The 26,280-nt window shown below is 35.4% G+C and overlaps 1 protein-coding gene across 1 annotated transcript in view; it reads right to left on the bottom strand.

The window, feature by feature from the left end:
* LOC124534458 (metabotropic glutamate receptor 2-like) overlaps positions 1-26,280 on the bottom strand; it is a 186,354-nt gene that overhangs the window by 58,642 nt on the left and 101,432 nt on the right. Inside the window, exons 6-8 of the mRNA XM_047110349.1 lie at positions 25,965-26,109; positions 15,138-15,389; positions 14,605-14,779 (exon numbers count right to left, since the gene is read on the bottom strand). Coding sequence (XP_046966305.1) covers positions 14,605-14,779; positions 15,138-15,389; positions 25,965-26,109 — 572 coding nt within the window. The remainder of the gene's footprint in view (positions 1-14,604; positions 14,780-15,137; positions 15,390-25,964; positions 26,110-26,280) is intronic.

Here is a 26,280-nt window from a genome sequence, read left to right on the forward strand (position 1 = left end):
TTATTATATGTATTAGATGCAGTAATTCGGTAAAAAGTATTTAACTTCCTCACCTTTGAAAATTCAAGAATCTAGAAGCGGTAGCGTGTTTAATTAATTCAGTCTAAAGTTCCTCGTGACTTGTTGCAATTAATTCTTTACAAAAAGCTCGACTTTTAGAAGTTTTAATTGATATAATAAATTTGATTACATCTAGTTTAAAAAAAAAGTTCTTGAAATAATGTGCATTTAATAGTTGATTACACTTTTTGGATACTACTAAAAATATCCACATAACGGATTTAGTTTAGGTGCAATACCCAAAGACTTTAAGGTGAAAGGAGAAACAAATTATATACTAATGTTAAAGCCTACAAATGTCCTAGGCTGTACTAAGAATAAGTCCCTATACGACTTAGTTCATACACGTGAGTCTTATCTACCATATGTAGGTTTCCTCACGATGTTATCCTTCAGACGAGCACGAAAAGTAAGATTCACGTTCTAACCTTTGTTCCATATATGCTTTCTTATATGGTTGTGTGAGTAAATTTCTAAACAGTTAGCTTGTAAATTCTTGACCCTACCTATATTTCTAGTCTTTTAACTAGTCCATCCAATGACCCCTGAAATTGCAGCCTAATAAGCTATCCCTATTAGTCAACTTAGGTAAATTAGTTGGTACTTTCGTATATTAATAGTAAGCAAGAATGCAGGAGAAATTTAATCTTAATATGGATAATTCGAGAACCAAATAAATCTTTGTCGTCGTAATCACTTAATTTGTGCTTAATTTGTGTTTATAAATCATCTCGTGCTCAGCGGTGAAGGAAAACATCGTGAGGAAACCTGCATGTGACAAATTTCATATAAATTCTGCCACATGTGTATTCCACCAACCCGCATTGGAACAGCGTGGTGGAATATGTTCCAAAACCTTCTCCTCAAACGGAGATGAGGCCTTTAGCCCAGCAGTGGGAATTTACAGGCTGTTGTTGTTGTTGTTGTAAGGAGGCTCATGTATCCAGTGGTGAACCGAAGACATGAACTAATACGAAATTCAAATAAATGTTGGAAGCAATATTATCTTTATTAATTTTGAAAGTAACTTTGTCTGCCTGTCTGTGTGTTATAATCTTGTAGCTAGAGACTCTCTTCGGGATGTTTTAACAAAGTAGGAATACTGACTGTTGCGTCGCAATATATTTACAACAATATTATGCATATTCACAGTCAAATTGATCACTTAGATAAAATCAGTGATAATCATTGTATGTGCACTAGAAGTAAGCATAATAAGCTTATAACGCCAAGTTCCGACTCCGCAAAGTCAATAAATCCTTCTTGGGAAAACGTATCCGTTTGTATAATATAATTCCGCAGACATTTTTAACTTTGCCGTTTCGTAAATTCAAATCGTTGGTAAAAAATACAGGCATATTATTCGATATAAGATTTTATAGATGATAAAAAAGCGTGGAGTTAATACCTGTTGACTTCCAAGCAGGATATATTAATTTAAATAATTGTATTTAACTAACATGACTTTGTACTTTTTAAATGTTGAAAAAGAGTAACTACTGAGTTTCTTACCGGTTCTTCTGGTTAGAATCTACTTTCCGTAACGGAAATGACGATTCAAAAGTGCTTGTAAAAGCATACTTGAATAAAGTTTATTTTGATTTTGATTTTGTCGCTCTTTTACGACCTAACAAATGAACCGAATTCGATGAAATTAGCTACGAAGCAAATTTGAACTCTAGGAAAGGGCACAGGTCACTTATTTGTCTAACACATGACAATCAACCCCCTAAAATGCGATCGACGCCACGGGCGAGTACAAGTATGATATAATTTGTCTAAGCAATGTGCAAAAATGAATGGGCATTTATGTCATCGGCTTGTACAATATATTTCGAAAGACACATTGTCTTGTAAAAATAATAGACACGATATAAGTTTCCCATGACGTAAACTCATCAGACATTCCATTTGATTCTCGGATTGCTTTAGAATATAAATAGGATGTTCCTCACGTAATTGCTTGAAAACGTGCTCATTTCGACCTTCGTTAAATTTCTGGTGAAATTATTCCTGTAAATATATTCATTAGGTTATGTTTTCATAAAGTTTTAGTAACATGAAATTTGACAGATTACTCAAATGATCAGCAAGATGTTTTATTCTCTCAATTATTGTAGTGTCGCTCATCTTTCAACGAAGAATAGAACTAAATAATATTACTGCTCGGCGGTAGGATATATGAAAAGTAGATGGTTTCTTCTCAGACGGATGGATGGACAATTACTAAATTGCATTCCAGGAACGCTTAACCCGAACTTTTTTTATTTTTAAATACAATGACGTATTTTTATTTGCATCTTAGATAGAGTAGCCATAATTTTAAATTTTGTTTTTATTCATTTATTACCAATGAAAACATACGTTTTTATTAAAAGTGGTGTTCACTGCAACAGGCTAGCCATGCCTTAAAATGACGGATAATATAAACGACAATTTTTTTGGAAACGCTACAATAGCGTTTATTATACAACAAAAAACATATTATTACCAAATATATCGATATAATATAGTTTTACACAATGCACAAACATCAATACTTGTAACATTTATTACAGCTCACTTATTTATTGAACCTATATTTTAAATAACTTACATTACCATACTGCATCTTCATCTTGTTTATTTTATATGTATCAATCAATCATTGGCAAAATTTATTGGTAATGATTTGTTAATATTTGTTATTGATGAAATTCATAATGTAACCTTCGTTCCATACATAAAAATATATGTATAAGCTGAACGCGTTATCGTACCTAACATTTTAGGATTAGTTGAAAAACCAGCTTACTAAGCCTTTTCATGAGAAAATTTGGACGTTTATCGACACATTCGACGTTACCTCTTGGGATCAAGGTTATCCCTTCTGATCTCATCTGTTCTAAGCCTGTTTCAATTCATTTTATTTTTCATTTGTTTCTTTACAAGATGCTAAATTGTTCTTTGTTTAAATTGTCTCACTATAATTACCACAAAACTGATGAGTGCGTTCGTATGGGACGGAAAGGAAAATTATAGATGAAAGAGTAAATGTAAATTATGCAATCTTCTCTCATTCTACAATCAAAGAGTAAAATTAAGTGTTGTGTTACAGTCACAATAGACACAACATTTTAAGTTACCAAGGTTGGTGTCACGTTAGCGATGTGAGGGATGTCTACGGGTGTTGTTGAGGATTTATCATGAAGTGGCTCATTTGCCAATAGTAACAAAAATAATGTATACTAATATTATAAATTTGAAGTAAATCTGCCTCTCTGTCTGACTGTCGCTCTTTCACTGCCAAATGCCAAATGAACCAAATTTGATGAAATTTGGGATGAAACAAATTTGAACTCCGCGAACATAGAGCACTTTTTAGCCTTACAAATGACTAACGACCCTCTAAAACGGGAGCGAAGCCGTAGATGACAAATAGTAATGTATATCATGACTTACAGTAAATTGGGATTGTCCCTTATTTAATATTAAAATCAATCATTAAAAAATAGACAACATCTGTGCCACAATAAAAGTATTTCAAAATAACACACAAATACTTCAAGATAAACAAGTAACAGTCCTAGGGCAGCCCTCTTTTTCTAATGGAAGAATCAACTTAATCCATGACGTTGCCTCCGTGCGGTTTGGTGGAAATACGTATCTATACCGACACGTGCAAGTTGACAACGTTTTGTATCAGTGCACGAGATAAATTGCATATTGTAACAGGTCGGAGGGAAAGAACTGTCTTATTTTAAGGAAAATATTTGAATTCATTTATAGAAATATGTATTTAATATTGTTGTCATGCTATGGGCATATTATGCGGAGGAATGAGGAACATATTGTGAGTGAGGCTTTGAGCAATGAGAATGGATATAGAAGTAGAGGACGACCAAAGAAACAGTGGATGGATTTTGTGAAAGAATGTTACTTGTGACATGATTTCCGATGGAGGAGTATGACATGCTGCACCGACCGCAAATAACATCATCCTCATCATCATCCTTCTCATCCTCCTGTCCGTATCCCAAGATAAGGGCAGGCGGATGAATATTAATCAATAATATATGCTCCTTTATTTGTTGCAATTTTTTTCCATCTTTCTGGCAAAAATCCCAATGACTCTCAGCAATTTTTAGGGTTCCGTACCTCAAAAGGAATAAACGGAACCCTTATAGGATCACTTTGTTGTCCGTCTGTCCGTCCGTCCGTCCGTCTGTCAAGACCCTTTTTCTCAGGAACGCGTGGAAATTTATATCAATTACTCAGGTCTACTGTCCCTTGAAGCTGTGAAAAAATCAAACTTCTAAAACAACGCAATCAAAAGATGCAGCCGTTTATGCCGCAAATTTTCGACACTTGCAAGGGAATCAAAACCTACAGGTTGCTTCCCGTGAACTCAGAATCTTGAAATTTGGTACGAAGCAACGTCTTATAGCATAGATAAAGGAAAAATTACGAAAACCATAAATTTTTAGTTACATCACATAATATATATATTTTTTAATAATTTTAAACTTACTACCCATTTCCTCATAAACGCGTAGAGGTATTAAATTGAAATTCATACCAAATACTCATGTCTATAATACCTTTAAGCTGTAACAAAATCAAATTTCTATGTCAACGCAATCAAAAGAAACAGCAATTTAAGCTGCATATTTTGAAACTCGCAAGTACTCGCAAGGGAATCAAAACCTAAAGGGTACTTCCAGACGACCTAGAATCTTGAAATTTGGCATGAAGCAACGTTTTATAGCACACATAAAGGAAAAATTCCGAAAACCTTAAATTTTTAGTTACATTACAAAATATATATATTTTTAATAAATATAAACTTATTACTTTTTTCCTCATGAACGCGTAGAGCTATCAAGTTGAAATTCATATCAAATACTTAGATCTAATTGCTTAAAGGATTACTTAAACGATAAAGAGATCTTTGTCTTAAATTTATGCTCCTCCATCTTTCCCCATTGTAATGTTATGAATTTCATTTTGCAATAAAAATACCATAGTTATGACTCGATTGTCGTAATGAACGAACTTTGTAAACCTTGCAGGTTTGTACTGAACCCTCGGTGCGCGAGTCCGACTCGCACTTGGCCGGTTTTTTTTTATTTACAAGAAAAATTACCTGCTTATTTAAAATACAACAGAACTTTCCCTGCCACCTGGATAGTGCATGTTTTTTTCGATCAAAAACTGCACAATTCCAGCAAAATGTATGTGATAGACCATACATGACATTTTATCACCATACTTTTAAAATTGATAGCAATAAAACGATACTTTTTACTGGTCAGAGGACAATTCGCGGACCAGATGATGAGTACTACTTCAGTTTCATAATAATAAAAAAATCATGACTATACGTTATTCTAGAAAGCTCTTATAAGTACTTCTGAATATTCGGGGGAAGATGTTCTGAGTAAAAATGGCAAGGTTAATTATAGGGAAACTCTTTTGTCAAACATATTTACATAAATATGGCTTTTCATATACTCGTATACATAATTTTTGGAGCATTAAAGAGATCGCAAGAAATTTGTGTCTTTTATTTTTAGTAATATTTATCAAACCATGTAGATATCCTACTGAACTTATAATCAATAAGTGTACTTTTATCTGTATGAGAACGGGATATGTTCAATACTGTGTTAAGATTGCATTTACCATGAGGTACTAAGTGTGAAAGAGCTGAGATGGCAATGGTTAGAACTCATCTGCATCTTCACCGATGATTGCGGGTTCAAATCCAGGCAAGCACCACTATATATATATGTGCTTAATTTGTGTTTATAATTTATCTCGTGCTCGGCGGCGAAGGAAAACATCGTGAAGAAACCTGCATGTGACTAATTTCATCTAAATTTCACATGTGCATTCAACCAATCCGCATTGGAACAGCGTTACTTTACTTTTATTTCTTAGTAAATGTGAAAGACGTAGAAGGAAATGATTCGCGGCTACTTCGGATAAAGCAAAACCTGCTAGGTCAGTTTAAAAAATGAACTATTAATTTATGCCATCAAACTACCGACTGTAAAAAAATAGTCGTTCAATGCTTGGGTTTTAGTTAATACGCACATGTAAGTACAAGCTCATACTTATACACACACACAATCAAAATTTTACTCTCCTAAAACATATAGCTTTGGTTACTTGTATAAAATATTTCATAACTTATTACTATTTTTTCGTTTTATTCTAGAGGTCCAAGTCATTCTGATACAAGTGTTGCCAGTCTTTTGAAAATGTGCTCAAGTTTTTGAAAGTATATTCAATTTGTGGAAGGAAGTATTTTTATAGTAACTTTACTATTTATTAACAGAAGAATTAATAGCATTAAATGCTTAAATATATACAGATATGAACTCAAACTAATTAACTCAAAATAATATAAATCTTGACCGCGTGGAATGGTGGTAAGAATGCTAGCAGCATTTCCCCGTTGAATCGCAATTCCGATCCTCTGGGCAAAAAATATATAAAATTAAAATTTATAGTAACTTGATTTCATTTTATCAGCGTTGCTGTTATTAACTATCAAAATAACCGGTCGCAGTATATTTACTAACACAAGCAAGTCATTACAATACATAAATAATATCAAGTCTTCTTTATAGATTGTAAAAATACAAGTAGCTTGCGTTGTATCAGAATAAATATGAGCGCACATCGGAGTTGACACAAGGTGGAGGTTTATTTAGCGTAAATATAACATGCCAAGCAGAAAATCGACCTTTGAGACGATCTACGCCTCTGGTCGGATATTCCGTATACTTTCAACTTCAAAAGGTAACAGTTATTTCTCGTGAAGCTAGTTCTGTACTTTTGTGAAAATACTGAATACGAATAAGACGTTGCTTTTGATCTTTTAAATATGATTATTTAGCGTTGCTTCATTTTAAATGTATTTTTTTATATATTTACTTTATAAAGTTTAAAAATTTATAATATTTACAGTAACAGTACAGTAACAGCCTGTAAATTTCCCACTGCTGGGCTAAGGCCTTTTTTCCTTACGATTACTTTTACTTATTACACTGGTGAGTAACCTATTTGAGGTTTAATGGTAACAAGGCTTATAATAATTGAGGCTTAAAATGTTACCGTGATACTTGAAATATTGGTGTTACATAAAGTCTGACAGAATTGAAAGATAATCCAAGACAAATATATAATTATGTTCTATTTTGAATGGTCAGTAAGTAACTGTAAGGATGAGTCGACCACCTTAGTTACCAAGTTCATGGGAAATGTCCGATTCAATAATAAAATGCTACAGATATTTTTAACTTTGCCGATTCATAAATTAAAATCGTTTGTTACATATATTCTAAAAAAAATACCTATCCAATAATATGTGACTTTATAGATATTAAATAAATGTGGAACTAATTTTTGATAGAGATCCTTTAAACCACTTATACACTCGGCCTGCATTAATTGATTCAAACCAAAAACCAATATGCAAATTTGACGGATAAAAAACAGCTCCATAGTTTTTAGTGCAATAGCAAATATTACGCTGTACACATGAGCGTGACAAGTCAACGGCAGCGTGACAAAAGTTCAGCACATTCAGTGCCAGCGTGACATCGACGTTGAGTGAATTATTTGTGGAAATAAAATATTTTACTAGTGACACTCTTACCGCGAGTGACAATGTTAACAGAACATGTTGGTCTCGGCTGCAGTTATTGTCTGCGTTCGTCACGCTATTAAATCAATCAAAATATTTTATTCGAATTTACATTCACAAGTACTACCGTATTGTGAAGCGTCACCATTGTTTTAATATTGATTTATATTGTTTTGCCAATACTTTTTATTTCATTCATTTATGGAAAGTAAAAAAGTCTTTACTCTGACCTCATCTAATTTTGAAGCAAAGTCACAGTTCTAGTGCGACGTTCACACGTTTTGATTTTCATCCGCTACTTGCAGGTTACCTTAGGATGTTTGACGTCACCCCCAATTAAAAAAAAATAATTATAACATGTACATATTATATATATCCCCCGGCCTCGTCTACCTTTATGTTCGATAAACTCCATAACTGCTCAGCGGATTTTCATGCGGTTTTCACTAATGTACAGAGATTTCATAAGGATGGTTTTGGTATGTAATTTATTAAGGATTCTGTTTAAATGAATTGAAATAGAACGAGTGTTGGTATACATGTCGGAAATTGTAACAAAAAAAATATAAATATAAGGTAAAAATATTTAAACACAACTGATGTCCCGTGCGAAGTCGGGAGGGGCCACTGAATCATTGTATTATAAAAATTAAACCAAATATTCGTTACTAAAACTTTTGAAAGAATTGAATTAAAATCTATTTGAGATATCCACGCAGGCCCGCATAGGCCCCGGGGTAACTGGTCGGGGCGATGGCCCCCTACAGTGGTGGCAACGCCGACTGCAACTACAGCCGGGTCACTGGGTGGATTGCAATCCATGGTGTTCGATCCGGGTGGGGTTCACGCCACAGGGCGATCAAGCCTTGGCAATCGGCAACCTGTGGCGGATCCCACTGTGGTATGTCCATGTGATGGCTTCTCCCGTCGCGCAGCGAGGTCGAGTTCGTCGGTGGATCCCGGCGAACGCCCGTCAGCCGGCGACGAGGAAGCGGTCATGGTCGAGTGAGGTCGCGTGGTAATCCTCTTGGGTCCGGTGGTCGCCGATGGTATGGCGCAATACCCTGGAGATGCTGGGATCGCGCTCCGTCGGCCCTCGCGAACATACAAGAACTCAGGCGGCGAACGTGGTCATCTAGGCTTTCCACATGCAGATCTCTGGCTATCACTGCGTTTCTCACGTAGCGGGGCGCTCCGGTGATGGTGCGCAGCGCTAGCGACTGTTGGGCCCGCAAAGACTTGCGGCTTGTTTCGCTGGTCAGTGCGAACCACGCTGGGGCCGCGTAGATGAGTCGCGTGCGGACGTACGCTTTATATAAGCACAGCTTCACACGGAGCGGCAGGTGAGACGCCAGAAGGGGGTGCAAGAGGGTTCTAGCCGCTCGCGTCTGCGTTACCACGTTCTTAACATGGTGACGCATTGAGAGCTTCTTGTCGATGGTCACGCCTAGATACTTTGCAGACGGAGACCACTCGACCGATTCTCCCTGGAGCGACACCATTAGTCGCGGGGCTAGTGACCGCCCTATATGTAGCGCCTGGGTCTTTGCAACGTTGACCTTAAGCCTCCAACGCTCCAGCCAGGGGGGAAGTGCATCTAGTGCTCGCTGCATTTTGGTCGCCGCGTGCGAGGCATTCAACGACGTGGTTACAAATGCGGCGTCGTCAGCGTACAGTGCTAAGATGGCACCATCCGCAACTGGAATGTCATCCGTGTATCTGCTGTAGCAGATGGGTGACAAGCAGCTTCCCTGGGGCACTCCGGCTTGGATGGGACGTTCCGTAGACAGTACGTCTTCAACTGCCACTTGAAAGCGCCTGTCTTGGAGGAAGCTGGCCACAGTCTTAACTACTCGACGGGGAGTAGCAGATGTGGACAGTTTGTATATGAGTCCGGAGTGCCAGACACGGTCGAACGCTTTCTCCATATCCAGAAATACTGCAACGGAGTGCTCTCGTTTGTTATAGGCGACAGCGAGATGGTGCAGAACCCTTGAGACTTGCAGCGTGGTGGAGTGTTCGGCTCGGAAACCGAACTGTTCGTCGCGTGGTTGGAGGTGGGGCGTGATGTGCAGTAGAAGTAGTTTCTCGAAGACTTTCGAAGTCGATAGCATAAATTGAAATGATCTTATATACATTTTTTCAAACCAAACGTAAGCGCGATTCAGATTTTGTAATATGATATTCTGAAACAAATTATTTATCGGTGTCACTAGAGCTTGTTATGAATCTGAAGGAAGACAAATTCATATTCCGCGCTTTAATAGTGAAGCTTTAATTAGTGAAGTGAGCAATTTTACGCCAACACATACATTTATCAACACGAATCATATATTATCTTGTCAGCTGAGGGTTCGGTTTGACAGTCACACAGTGGCCGGAGATAACGTTATGTGCTTGTATTGTTAGCTTTATGCGTTAATGTAATTTTATTACAGTTAAGTTCAATTTCATTATAGTTCTACTTTTAATTGACTATCATAAATATTAAAGATATAAAAGTCGGTTTGCTTGTTTGTTTGTTACGCTAAGACTAAACTACACAGTGACTAACTAACTTGACCTTGTATATTTTTTTAAATGTTGAAAAAGAGTAACTACTGACTATCTTGCCGGTTCTTCTCGGTAGAATCTACTTTCCGAATCGGTGGTAGCTGCATTTAATTGTAAAATGATGATTCAAAAGTGCTTGTAAAAGCCTACTTGAATGAAGTTTATTTTGATTTGATTTGATTTAGTGTAAGTCGATGGTAGGCTTTCCTGTCTTCAAGCCTGTCTGGATAGGTACCTCCTCCTGTGTGATTACTACTGCCTATGGAAATTTACAACACCGAGGGGCTGGCAGGTGCGTTGCCTGCAATGAAGAAGTATGCTCTTTTCTGGAATGTTTTAGTAGTATTGGTGCGGGAAACCTGCCGGCGAAAGTTCCACAGAGTTGCACGAGGCAGAAATGTCTTAAAAATCACGCAATTGTAGATTTTCAGACATCTAATTAGTAAAAATTGGAATTTCTTTGACTTATAATATAATAGACGGCCAAACAGGCTTCTATTTTGGGCTGGAGTACTGACTCAGTATGTTACGGTTTGAAGGATGATTGAGTCTATATAACTACAAGCACAAGGGACTCATCTTAGTTCTCACTAAAACTCTAGAAATATAAGCCACTTCTGAAAGCTTCACGTGTGTATTTCCCATAAAGGGAGAGGCTTTAGCCCATCAGTGGGACATATACAGGCTATTAATTTACTTCTATGCGTACGAGTATGTACGATATTGATTTATAATTCAATTGTGAAATTTGTATTTGTATAGTAAAACACATTTGTTATTCTAGAATCAACCGAATAAATTTTTGTGTCATTGTATTTTTTACATTTTTAAATAGTAAAGGATTTATTTTACACAAAACACTGATAGAAACTGTAAATCGTTGTGTTGGTATCATATAAATTCGGTTTCGTTGTTTCGTCGAAAAAGCGGAACAGACAGGCAGAGTTATTCTGGCATTTATAATATTTTGCCACACGTTTCCACTAACTTACATAAAAACAAAACAACCAAAAAAAAACAGCAAAAAAACAGCAATAAGCATCTCTAGCTTGCCTTAAATGTCTTATGGATGATGTAATGAAAGGCAACTGAGTATATATATATATATATGTATTGTGATATAATTATGTATTAATTGACAACGTAGCATATCGAATATCGACTTGTTTCTAGGTGCCATTATGGACAGTGATTTTTGCTTACATTAATAAAAGATAATACGTAGGCACGCTAGTTTTAATATCTCAAACTATTGCATATATTAATCAGCTCAAATTGGTAAATCCATTTATATAATATCAACAGTCAAGACATTTTTTCTGTTTTTACATCGAAAACCCTTTTTCTGCTAACGGTACAAAATGCTATATGTGACATTTCCCCTCTGTCCTAATGCCTGCACCTGTCACATTTTGTTAAATTAAGTTTATATTTCTTCTCATATATCATACATTTCATTCCCGTTAAAGCAAAGAGAATTACACTCGTATTTATTTTCTTTTTTAATTTATAACGTCATATTCGTATTAAAGAGATCTGGACCGAAAATTAAGAGATTCCTGAAACGAACTCGCAATTAGTGATAATTTTGCAGTAAATGTTTTCCGTGTCACTGATGACGATGTGAAGCAACTTTATGGAATGATATTTTTTTAAAATTTTTCATGATAGTAATAAAACGCAATGCCTTTAAAAATGTACGTGTGTAGATGATGATGTTGTCGTCCGGATTGATTTCGGGTGCGGTTGCCGTGGTACTAGGTACCTTAAGGGAATAAATATACCCAGAAAATACATCTGTACACAAGTGTGTGTGCGAACACACTCTACTTCTTCACTTTCATAATCTGACTGGATGGGAAACAGACACGACCGAAATGTCTTCAGTTTCGGTTTTACGTGTTACGGGTTGTTACTAAGAGTTTATTGACAGAAAAACTTAATAACTTCTGTCGGCTTTTGTGATATGAAGCCAGGACATCGGAATCTACAGCACATTATCCAGCTACTAGACAAACGAGGCAGTCTTATAGGATGTACGAGTACATATCCTATCACCAACCAGCTATACTTGGTATTTTTGTGTTCTGGTTTGAAGCACGAGTGACCGTGTGTGATATAGAGCCATATAGTACTTACGTTTATGGCCGCCAGTTAAGGGCCAAGATGGTCCAATGGTCGAAGAGAACCGGAACAAACTTGTGTTTGAAATCGAGTGTTCATTAAACGAAGTCTCGAATTGGGGCCGGCTAAATCTAGTCCATTTCAACCCCAAAAAGACGCAAGTTTGCACGTTAACCGCTAAAAAAACACCATTTGTCGTATCTCCACGATTTGAGAACATTCCGATAGCCGCTACAGGTAGTATCGGAATACTTGGCGTTGATATTTCGAGCCTCGTTCAGTTCCGCGGTCAATTGGAAGGCAAAGCCAAATTGGCTTCAAAAAAGCTGGGCGTGCTCAGCAAGGCGAGACAGTATTTCACGTCGGCCCATCGCCTAAAACTTTACAAGGCGCAAATTCGGCCTCACTTGGAGTACTGCTCTCACCTCTGGGCGGGTCCTCCCCAGTACCAGCTCCTTCCATTTGACCGCATCCAACGTAGAGCGGCTCGAGTTATCGACGATCAAGCCCTTTCCGATCTCCTTGATCCTTTGGCTTTGAGTAGAGATGTCGGATCACTCTGCATCTTCTACCGAATTTTTCACGGGGAATGTTCCGAGGAATTGTTCGGATTAATCCCGGCTGCTGAATTTCACCGTCGGACATCTCGCCAAAATTCTAAGTTTCACCCGCACCACCTTGATGTCCGAAAATCCACAACAGCGCGATTTCTCAGACATTTTCTGCCTTGCACAACCACTTTGTGGAACCAGCTTTCGCCGGCGGTTTTTCCGAACCGATACGACATGGGAACCTTCAAGAAAAGAGCGTACTCCTTTTTGAAAGGCCGGCAACGCACCTGCAAGACCTCTGGTGTTGCAGATGTCCATGGGCGGTGGTAGTCACTTTCCATCAGGTGAGCCTCCTGCTCGTTTGCCACCTACGCCATAAAAAAAATGGTTAGAAAGCGTGCATCTTGATGATTACGGGTTCGAACCTAGGTAAACACCACTGACTGACACACTGTGCTTAAGTTGTATTTGTAATTCATCTCGTGCTCGGCGGTGAAGGAATGTGACTAATTTCATAACTGAATTCATGACTGAATTGCGCCACATACGTATTCCATCAACCGCATTGAAAGAGCGTGGTAGACTATTTTTCTCAAAGAGAGAAGAGGCTTTATCTAGGCCCAGCAATGGGAAATTTATAGGCTGTTGTTTTTTATGGCCCATTGGCAATGTAAGAGGTGAATATTGTTTGTTATACGAGGTGTTCCAGTCTTCCTACCTATTATATGTTTAATTGATTGTTATAAAACAATACAGTCACATGCTGTATTAACATAATTTGGGCTCGTACTCATACTATTATTAATAAAATTAGTTAGAGTACCATTAATCAAGCCAGCGGCGTCAATAAATCTCTTATAATTAAAACACACGCCCTACATTTGTTAACCCTCTCATATATAAATAGGTTTGTTATAATGAACATATACGATAAACCAACGTCACCCTCTAAAACAATACTATAGAATACCAGAGGTATATTTCCACAAGAAAATACACGTCGTGTAAATTTAACAAGACTAATAAATTTCCTACACGTTCCCTGATGTGGGTGCGATTCTGTATGCCTACTTTCTTAAACTTCGATCGATTTCTCTCTAACGTATGTGTTGTGTAATATGAAAGAATGGGATAGATATACAAGTGGTTTTACTAAATTATATAATTGGTCGAAAGCTTTGGTATTGTGTAGTAAATTGGCGTACATTGTTATTCAAACAGGCTTGTAAAAGTCTATATTTATTTTGAGATATACTCATTGTAATGTTAGGGTAACTACAATTACGACTTTGTGATTAAAAATATACATTATTCATCGCTTCTATTCCTTTTGGAATAAGGTTTAGTTTTGTTTATAATTAATCTAGTTGTGCTGAAAATATTTTAATGATCTCGTACGGTGGGTTCATTGAAAATGTTCGTTAATTTTACTAAATACCTTTTAATGATGTCAGATTATAATATTTATTTTCGTCTTATAATGTTCTTTTTCAAGTATAGAGGTGACTATTTCAGGGAAAAGTCGGGATTAAAATAATATGATGGAAATAAATTTGTTTACAAACAGTGACCGTGATGTATTTGGACCAAATGGTATATTTGTCTCATTAGGAAAAATAGAATTCGAAATGGCATCCTGATGAATTTTCAATAATAGTTTTTTTACTAATTAGGACTTACCTGATAGAATAGGCGAAGGCCATGACAGCGTCAGACACGAACTGCAATTGTCGTTCAAATTCAGTGTTATTGTCCGTTAGACGTTCCAGTCCGGAGCAGGAACGAGCGTACTGGCCATTATAAGGCGTTTTCGGACTTCCTGGATATCGGCATTGGAAGTGGTCTTCCCAGAATTCTGGTGACAAAAAACTAGTCGTACATACTTTATTAAAAACCTTCAACTATAATTGATGATCTATACTTGAGAGTTTGTAATAAATAAATAAATGTTAGACAACATCCCAATGTAAGTAGCTGAAACGCTAGAGTTATGGAAAATCAGAAGTAACGACGGTATCACAAACACCCATCCCCAAGACATCATAGAATATAATTAACCTTTTTTAGAGGTCGTCAAATAAAGTCATGCTTTCTTTGAGTTCACAAGTACAGCACTTTGAAGAGAAATATGTACAGGATCTTTCACAAATAACTATAAAACATCGTTATTAAGTTATTAAATTAACTTTGAATTATATTTAAAAATTTCGTACCAACAAACCATGGATTTCTTTTGTTATTCTTCACATTAAGTCCCAGAAAATATTCCTTAAAACCCTTCACATCATTGGCTTGAGGCTGGACACTGATTGTACCTTCCACAGCTCGTTCGTTACCATCAGAGACCAGAGCCCTAGCGCTCCATCCATCTGAACCGACCCAACTGAAGGCTCCAGTGGCGTTCACACGTTCAACAGCTCGCATAACACCAGCCACTTCTTGATCTGAACCAAAGATTATTGCACCTGGAACAAGAATATCAATTGTGTCTAAAACTTTTTCAAATATTGTATCCTTATCTGGTCAAACACAACTGAGTTTCGTGTAATGATTTTTTTGATACATTGTGGGAATTCTTCCATTAAGATTATTGTTATAAAAATACAGCAACACCTACTATACTTTTACTAATAATCAAAGACACTTATAATATAATATATCTACAGAATCATTGTTAAGTGTAGAAGCATGTTGCTTATTGATTTAATATATTAATAGTTTGCAAAGAATTACTTCGGACTTGAAAAAACTGGCTAGATTTTTCTATATTTTTTTTCTACTTTTACGAATTTGACATAAAAATAATAAAAATTAAATGTATTACTTTGCCTTTTATTCAGTTGGTGGAATTTGTCTAAAATCCAGTTCCGAAATTTGACCTACACAAGCGATGGTAATTACAAGCTTGCAAAAATTGTTCATCTGAAACATCAAATAGTGTGAAATTTGTACTATGTGACTTTCAGTTTTTTTTCCGAGTCACGATCAAATATAGCCAATATTTACTAGTAGCTTGGACATCAATTTTACCTCGTTTAATAAAAGTCGTTTGCGTTTTTGCTTTTATTTCTAATATAAGTTTTTTTATGGTTAAATTGTTTTGTTTTGCTATTAATCGACACTTATAAACATCAAGCATAATCATTAATTTCTATAGTAATAGATCGTTTAAGTAAACTATCAGCCCGTAAATTTCCTACTGCTGGGCTAAGGACTCCTCTTCCATTAAGGAGTGGGTTTGGAACATATTCCACTACGCTGTTCCAATGCGGGTTGGTGGAATGCACATGTGGCAGATTTCGATGAAATTAGACACATGTAGGTTTCCTCACGATATTTTCACTGTGACACTCACGCCATGATTGATCATATATATACAAAGTACTATTATTTGACAATAGAATGATCGGCGAGTAATAAAATGTCGCTGCACGAATAATAAGAAAACTTGTATAACAAGCTGAATCGGTAAAAGAGTTTTAAGGATTGACTGAGTTCATTATGTTCGCAGAAAACTTGGGAAAATGTTGCCACTGCACATTAATACTTTCTTTCTATTATTTCTCATTCAACTCGAACTGCGTTACTTGTAGTTTTGTTAAAATTGTAAGTTAGAAATCACCCATAAAATCCTTTCGTTACCCAAAGTTGTCCAATTCATTTCTCTTCTATCTGTCTTAAGGGATATAAGTCTTCAGATTTTGGTAGACAAAAAATATAAAAATTAAAGATAGATACAGAAAAGGCACTGACAAAAAGCCTATCTCCACAAGTGTAATAATAAAAAGTTTTCAGATGTCAAAATGGGTTTTTCTGTTAATTTGGTAAACAGCAGAGTAAGTTTTAGCAGTATTTTTAGTGATAAAAATCAGCGTGACTGTGATAATTCTTTAGCCCTGATCCCTACACCTAAACTCATAATTTGATGGAACGGTAATTGGATATGACGGGATTCCGTCATTTTACGACAGGGAAAGCATAGGAAAAACGAGTGATGAATTATATGCATTTCCAATTTAAGTTAAGTCATCTAATAAGATCAGGCGGTAGATTACCTGCCTGCTGGTCTAACCAGATAGCCCCACCTAGCCGAGGTCAGAGTGTTATGAAGGAAGCTAGTCGACACATCGGTGAAAGCATTTCAGGAGAAGATCGACCTTCGGTAAAGAAGCACATGAAAATATTCAATAATAAATTTAAAACTAAGCCTAATATTATCTATTTTTTATTATATAATATTAATTAATGCTTTAATTTCTAAGGAAAAAAGTATAACGCTTAAATGCACTTTACAACGCTTTAAGATTGTTATAAAATATTTTCTTACACATTCCATTATTATTGGTAGAAATAACTTAATCCGGTAAAATGTGGTAGACTTAGCTGTTCTTGCCTCGGAGATTAAAATTAACGCAGTTTATATTTAGACTCACTTAACGCCTACAATTATGACGCTTAGGTATAGAAATTTTAGGTACTTTGTCTGCGAACGCCAGCAAATACGAACTTAAACATTTCAAACAATTTTGCGTCAAAAAGTTGTATGCAAAAAATTCTTTTTAGTTTTTTATTATGCAACCATTAATAACGTACAGACTTCTATTTATCTTCATAATCTATACGGAGTTCAATTACATATTAACATATGTGTACACCAGTTCTGAGAATATTTGACTCTATAAAATATTACGGAATCACACCCGGCCCAAACACCACAGTGATTTTATTGATTTATGCTTGGCGGCGAAGGAGAATATCAAAATATAAATGTATCCAGTACTGGAGCAGCATGGAGGAATAAAGTCTATAACTTCCCAAGAGAAAAATATACATTATACAATAATATAAGGTTGTACTGCAACAGGTTTTTTTATTGGGGGCACCTCATAACATAGTAAATTTATAATAGCCTTAATCATTTTAGATCATAACTTCTCACTGCGATTAAAAAGTAAAATAAATGACATCAAAGTGTTCTCGGAAAGTCACATATTGAGATACAAGGTCTGTTGGTAAACTATTACAAATATTCAAATGAATTTAATAAATTTCAAATAATACATATTTTATTCCAATAATAACTTATTTCTCTATCAACAGTTGCAAAAACGAAATAATGTGAAATATATGGATTATAAATCATATACTTCGAAGTCAACGTTTACGAGAAATAAAACATTTATAAATAAATAAACTTGATAAATATCAACTTGGAGACAAAAAGGTCATGTGAATTTATGTAACGTCAGATAAGATACAAGAAGCGGATTTTTTGGATCAGCGGTTGCATTATTTACTACCCACCCGCCATAGCTTAGCTGTAAGTGCTTTAAGATAAACTCTATTTTAATTTTACAATGTAATCTAGTTAATAACTTTTGTAAATCGTTCACGAAGAGAAGGTTTTTAGATTTTATTCCACAACGCTGCAAACTTTTTTATGTTCTTTCTGAAATGTCAGCCAGTATTTGACGTGGAGTTTTTATTGATTCCTCGTTTAAAACTTTTGATGTATTAAATTTTACTGCCACCTTACCTTGTTACCTTTACTTTGTAGCTTGTATGTCTTTTTTAATATGTCGTATTTTAATTTAGAAATCATGTTCTCGTGATACCTGCTGGCACATGGGAACTTGCCAAAACAGGTAGCAAGCCCGCCTGGCTAGATACCACCCACTCATCAGATATTCTACTGCTAAATAACAGTACGCAATATTGTTGTGTTCCGGTTTCAAGGGTGAGTGAGCCAGTGTTACTACAGGTACAAGGGACATAGCATCCTAATTCCCAAGTTTGGTAGCGCATTGACGATGTAAAGAATAGTTAATATTTCTTACAGCGTCATTGTCTATGGGTGATGGTGACCACTTACCATCAGGTAGCCCATATGCTCGTCCGCCAACCTATACTATAAAAAAATGAGCTTGTACAAGGTAAGTAAATTTGGTAGTAGCAAATACTAAAGCTTTTTTCGATAGAGAAACATTATATACTATCGAATGTAAAAAAAAGAGTCGTCGTTTCGGAAATATCTATTAAATTTTTGCAAACAGTCATTGCTGTTTTGAAGGTCACGTAGTTTCACTAAGTAAAATATACCTCTTCAATTTTGTCTAATATTTCTGACCGTTATTGTATTTCTGAACATGAAAGAAGTATACTACTTTAGAAATTCGTAAAAAATTAATACAAATTTCATTGAATGGTACCATTCGGTACTAAAATATGACAAGCGAATATTTTTAAACATGTAGATAGTCAAAGCAGCTCTGATTAAAACTATCATATTTTACCGCCCTGATATTGAATATTTGGATCGAAGCAACATCCAATTACCGCTTCGAGGCACCCCATTGAATGGCCATCGTGTACTGAATAGCGCTGAACAACCGGCCGATAAAAAGCTTTTGATTGGATACCGCCTATAACAAATTCAAATTTTTGTTAATGTAAAATTTCTATGTATTATTTATTTGTAAAGAACCTTTTTTAGTAAACAACTGAATTTGTTTTGAATTTTGTCATAATAAAAATTCAATCTTATATACTAAAAGCGTTAGCGTGCCTGTTCACTTACAAGCATGATATATTAATTTAAATAATTATATTTAACTAACATGACTTTGTATTATTAAATGTCGAAAAAGTGTAACTACTGAGTTTCTTGTCGGTTCTTCTCGGTAGAATCTACTTTCCGAACCGGTGGTAGCTTCACTTAATTGTAAAGTGACGATTTAAAAGTGTCTGTAAAAGCCTACCTCAATAAAGTTTATTTTGATTTGATTTGATTTTGATTTGATGTTTAATACTACACTCCTGGCTCTATTTTTAGAGCTATAGTTGATTATTGTTATAATACATTAATTTAAATAATTGTATTAACTAACATGACTGTATTTTTTAAATGTTAAAAAAGAGTAACTACTGATTTTCTTGCCGGTTCTTCTCGGAAGAAACTACTTTCCGAACCGGTGTTAGCTTCACTTAATTGTAAAATAACGATTCAAAAGTGCTTGTAAAAGTCTAATTAAAATAAATATATAAAGTTTATTTGGCTTGGCCCTAGTGAAGAAAATAGCTGCATATAAAGAGCTCAATTTAAAGAGCTTCAGTTCTAGATTTGTTAAATCTTAACAATTTAGTAAACTGTTGCAATTTAACAAATGATGAATTTTAGAGTGCGAAAAAACATGCTGGCCCCTTAGAGACCTATTAGGGCTGCGACTGTATGAGAAAAACTATAAAAAGACGTAAACAAAATTAAAGTTAATTGTTTTCAACAAACTCCAATTTGGGCTGAACTATACTATTTGACATTTTTATTTAAATGAGTTCATAATTTTGGTGAATCCAAATGTAGATGAGTGACTTGCACCTAACAGTAAATTAATCCAGTCATCGGTATCGAAATTCCTTATAAATATTTTAAATAAAAGTAAAGTTCTGCAGGAGATTTATCAGTATATGTATATTAAGGGTTTTACAAAACGCTACTTCATCGTATGGAGGCATACTCTTTCTGGCTACCATAGGATAGAACTGCTCAGGTGACCAGTGCAAGCATCTAACCTACCCAAAATATAGCTGAAATAATTCATACCTATATTGTTTTAAAAGTTTTATCTCATTATATCAGAAAAATCAAATATAACACAAAAGTTTTCCAATTGTAACCTGAGTAATAATTTCTCATGACACACAAGAAGTTCAGAAGTTAAAGTGAAGTGGACTCTGGATACTAACTTTGCTCATAACATATATACGAGTAGGTTTAAAAGTGCGTTACATGGAGAGTAATAAATGGACAAACGCAATTTCGTCAGGCTATCTTGCAAATTGGCCACCTGATGGTACCTACAGACACTTGTACTGTAAGAAATCTATATTGATATTATAAATGTGAAAGTAACTCTGTCTGTCTGTTCTTTCAAGACCAAACCCTCAACTGAATTTGATGAAATTTGTTATGAAGCAAACTTGAACTTCAAGAAAGGACATGGGCTACTCTTTTACCCAATACATGACAACCAAAACCCTAAAACGCGAGCAATGCCTTGGGCGACCACTAGTATTAACTATTTGGTACACCGCCAATGCGCCACCAACCAACCTTGGGAACAAGGTGGTAAGTCCCATACGTCTGTATGTTACTTAGTATTGCTGTTAAGTGGTAAAATATTTCATTAGTAGATGGTACCTACTCAAACAGGCACAAACCCCTACGAAGTTATATTACTATGAACTTCGTTTATGAAAGTGGAAGATAAGTTCTTTAGCAAGCGAGGTTAAATCGCTCAAATCACAAAATAGATACCATATGGAAAAAACTCTACAGCAAAAACAATAAACCAGAAGCCTCGTTTTGGCAAGTGACCAAAACGGTCTGTATTAAGACCATCAGTTGTCAGATATCGTTGAGAAGCCGAAAAATGAATATAAGAATATGTTCGAACTGGTAATATTTATATGAATTATATGTTGTATCAGATAATACTATGTTGAAGATATTATTTGTGACAAACGCAGGATGCGTGCCGAATATGCTTTCGTCGCAGTAAATGTGAATGTGAATTGCGGTACTAGAACAATTTGGACAACCTTCGTGGTCGAGTAGCGTGTATACCGGTTTTAGTGGGTACCGAGATCCTCGGTTCAATTCCCGGCCGAGTCGATGGAGAAAAAGTTCATTAGTTACTATCTTGTCTTGGGTCTGTGGTTAGAACGCGTGTATCTTAACCGAACATTACGGTTTCAAACCCAGGCAAGCACCACTGAATATTCACGTGCTTAATTTGTGTTTATAATTCATCTCGTGCTCTGCTGTGAAGAAAAAAATTGTAAGGAAACCTGCATGTGTCTATTTTCATAGACATTCTGCCACATGTGCATTCCGCATTGGAACAACGTGGCGGAATATGTTCCAAACCTTTTCAAAGGGACAGGAGACCTTAGTCCAGCAGTGGGAAATTTACAGGATATTGTTGATTATAAATAAAAGCATATGATTGAAACCTAAAACATCATATAAGACTAGAAGAAGTAATCAACGAATGAATATGGGGAGTCCAATCTAAGTTGTGATGTTTTTGCAAAATGTTTTTCTGGTAGAGATGAGAAAAGTTGCGGGTCTCACAGAAATACGAGTTCGAAGTGATTGCTTAACCAACCTTTAATTAAGATTTAGCCCTAACGTAACATATATTCGCTACAAAGTTTGTGTTTAACGTAAGTAAGGTTAGTTAAGGGCCAATGAAGTCAAGGCGTCTATTTTCCATTTTGAGGGTATCCGAAAATATATTTATATCTGCTGTATAAAAATAGATGACTTATATTATTCCTTGTTCTTGCCCTTGTTCATCATATGTCAGATAAGAGACTTAAGTACGTGCAGTAAATATTATCAAATAACTTGCACGTGCCAGAATTCTGTGTAATAATTATTATTATTCATCTCGTGCTTGGCAGAAACTAAACTTGAGGAAACCTGCATGTGTCTTATTTCATTGAAATTCTGCCACATGTGTATTCCACCAACCCGCATTGGAACAGCGTTGTGAAATACGTGCCAAACCTTCTCTTCCAAGGAAGAGGAGACAGACCCGACAGTTAAAATTATCCAAATATGAATTTAAATACCCTGGACAAATTTTGGTTTGTTTCAGAAAAAAAAATATTATTCAATATTTACACTAGTAACAAATCGATAAAACAATTATACCTACTTGATATTTTATTCCTAAGCTTACTTCTGACTTTCCTTACAATAAAGTAGTATGTAATTCACAAAACATGGTAATATGAAAACTACTATCGTAAAGCACTTCGATACTAAGCTTATATACATTGAATACGGATAGATTACAGCGCATCGGTGCTCAGATGTTGGCTGCGTGAGACAATTTTTCGCTAAAGTGGTTATACAGATTGGATAGGCGCTCGTCAATAAACGATGATTGCCATTTAGCAGCGAAGCGAGTGCGTTTTGTTCTTATCACGTCGGCCCTTTCACTTTCCAGCGGTTCTTAGTAAATTAACTGTGATGGCTGTAATAAATAACGTTATACTACAGCCTTTAGGTTCTTAGGAAAATTGTATTGGTGTTGTACTGTGTTAAAAGTGAAATAACTGTAACAGCCTCTAAATGCCCCCATGCTGGGTTAAGATATCCTGTTTTGAGGAAAAGGTTTATAGATATTTCCACCATGCTGCTCCAATACTGATTGATGTCATAATTTAATTAAATTTAGACACAGCACAAGATGAATTATAAGCACAAATTAAGCACATGTATGTATATTAAGCGGTGTCTGCCTAGGCTTGAACCCGCAATCATCGGTTAAGATACACGCGTTCTAACCACTAGACCACCTCGGCTCTCGTTGTTATAAATCAGTAAGTTTTAGAAGTACAAGAAAGTCAATATTTTCAAATGTTACATACATACATGAGACACAATCTTCTGTGTGTGTTACGAAGGCATTACTTGTTGGAATGTTAGAACTAGTAGTCACCCGGGACTGCGCTCGCGTTTTAGGGCGTTGGTTGTTCTGTGTTAGTCAAAAAAGTAGCCTATGTACTTTCTCGGAGTCAAACTTTGCTTCATACCAAATTTCATCAAATTCGGTTCAGCGGTCGTCAAATAGCGACAGATAGATAGAGTTACTTTAACATTTATAATATTAATATAAATAATATTACATAATGTGTTTAACATTTCATTTCATTATCTGCTAAAGAAGACGTAATAAGGAATATTAGTTAAAAGGCGCTATTTTGACGTAATATTACATAGAAATTAGGGTCCTCTTTACTGTTATGTCTACAATCACATGTAAACAGCCCATTACTATAGCAATTGGAAAAGAAATAGTCTAATAAATCAATATTATTAATAAAGGATAATTCTAATAGCACTATGTATTAGTCAAAGTCAAAAACCTTTATTCAAAATAGAAGTGTTTACACTTTCTTATTGACTGTCGATAATCTACCACCGGTTCGGAATTTAATACCTCAGACCTGAGAAGAACCGGCGAAAGAAACTCAGCGGGATATATATTTTTTTTTATAATGTCAATTTATAATTTACAATAATAAACATATTCCTGTTATTTGAAACAGCCTGGACCAAAAGATCGCTAGCCCAGATAATGTTATGATAATCTTTCATCCTAGGCGATATTTAATTTGGCACTATAATACAAGTAATCTTCGATAGTAAGGATTATGGATGGAAATTGCGTCGAATCGTATATCAATGATTCATACAAGTAATATTATATATTTTCATTTATGACTTTTTCTAATTTATACCTATACATACATACATATAATAAAATTAGAGCGTCTGTTTGTAATATTGCAATAGCCCTTTTTTACTTAATGCGTATGCATGCATAATAGAGAGATGATAGAGTTCATAATTGTTTTTAGGTAGATAACGGCATTATAGGTATACAGCGCAAGTATTATGTTACATTTGACGACCTCCGTGGTCGAGTGGTATGTACACCGGTTTTCATGAGTACGCCACTCCGAGGTCCCGGGTTCGAGTCCCGACCGAGTCAGTGTAGATTATCATTAGTTTTCTATGTTGTCTTGGGTCTGGGTGTTTGTGGTACCGTCGTTACTTCTGATTTTCCATAACACGAGTGCTTTAGCTACTTACTTTGGGATCAGAGTAATGTATGTGATGTTGTCTCATATTATATTATATTAAAGACGTAATCGGTTACTTTGTATATTTCCATATTAAAATATCAAAATTAGAACAACACGTGAATAAAAAAAAGTACTTCAAATTCAGTTCATACAATTTCTTATTTACTTTCATTCTGGTTTGATAGATGAAAGAATATATTGTTGATGCAAATAGACTCTAAGCGAGATAAGGCAGACACATCATTTGTCTTTTCAAATCGCTTGGAAAACAATTTTTTAAGAGATAAGTTAGCTTTAATCTTGTTTTTCAATGATATATTACACTATACAAATAATTAATGACGTTTTACGGTTAGTTATCATTTTAATGATCATTATTTTCAATGCATTTAGAATTATTCAATTAAATATACACTAACCCATTGGGACTAGATATAATGAATGTGATTTCAGTGCGATACGTTTAACAAATACCTAAAACATATATTACTTGAAGTAATCGCGACTTCATGAGCTACTCCTTACTACATTAGTAATCTGCTAGTGAAAGTCTCATCAAAATCAGTCTAGCCGTGAGATTTTCCGGAATAAATAGACAGACAAAAATTGTGATGTAAATTGACAAAAATGTACATATGCATTTAGTAATATGAGGTTATTTTAATATCACAAATGGACACTCTAATATTAGATATAATATATATGTATATATATGAGTGGATCCATAAGACAAATTTGTTAAAAGACGCAAAATTATTTTCTAATATTTACTTGGTGGTGGTACTTCAAGCCCATCACTCACTCACCATATATACCACCAAACAGAAACATTAGTTCATGATTGTTACCGCATAAACTATGTGCTATTGAATTACATCAATACCTACAAGCACCTACACTCAGTGCTGTATATAGCCTTTTCTGCGCCCTGTGCGAGCTTCTATAACTGCGCCCTATTTAAGCAGACCCTTTGCCTATTTTACTGTCTCACTCACTAAAACTCAAACGCAGGTTCACTACTACAAATGCGTTGCCCATTAACGATAAACACTAAACACAAATACGCTCGTGCGTTTCCAAAAAACTGAGCGCGATGTATGTTTTTAAATGATAATAGCATGTATAAGTATGTCTGTATTGAAATCGAGTACTAGGCGTTCAGCGGAATCTTAACAAGGGCAAAACGAAAAAACAATAGTCCTGTCCAGTCTATCTATTCTTGCGCCCTCGAGAGTCTACGCCCTGTGCCTGGGCTCTGGTGGCTACATTTACGTTAACTATCAACAAGTGTGTCCCTAACATTACTTACTTTATATTACTAAACGAAGGTCTGTTAATTGTAAGGCTATATCAGCTTGGCTATTGACTGGCACACTCACCTCGAGCTCGTGGCTTCGTTAGTAGCTTCTGAACGATGTCATCGTAGGCCCTCTCATCTGCCACTCCAGAATCTTTCACCAGCTTTTCTTTTACAGCTATGCAGATGCCGTTTCTTGCAAGTAACGCTTCTAACTCTTCAAATGCCTGTGGGTAAATATTATATTATGAAATAAATATTATAGTATTATATATATATATATATATATATATATATATATATATATATATATAATATTATATTATACAACAACAGCCTGTAAATTTCCTACTGCTGGGTGAAGCTCTCCTCTCCATTTGAGGAGAAAGTTTTTTTTT

Source organism: Vanessa cardui, chromosome 12 (assembly GCF_905220365.1).
Source record: "Vanessa cardui chromosome 12, ilVanCard2.1, whole genome shotgun sequence".
In the NCBI taxonomy this organism is placed as follows: domain Eukaryota; kingdom Metazoa; phylum Arthropoda; class Insecta; order Lepidoptera; family Nymphalidae; genus Vanessa; species Vanessa cardui.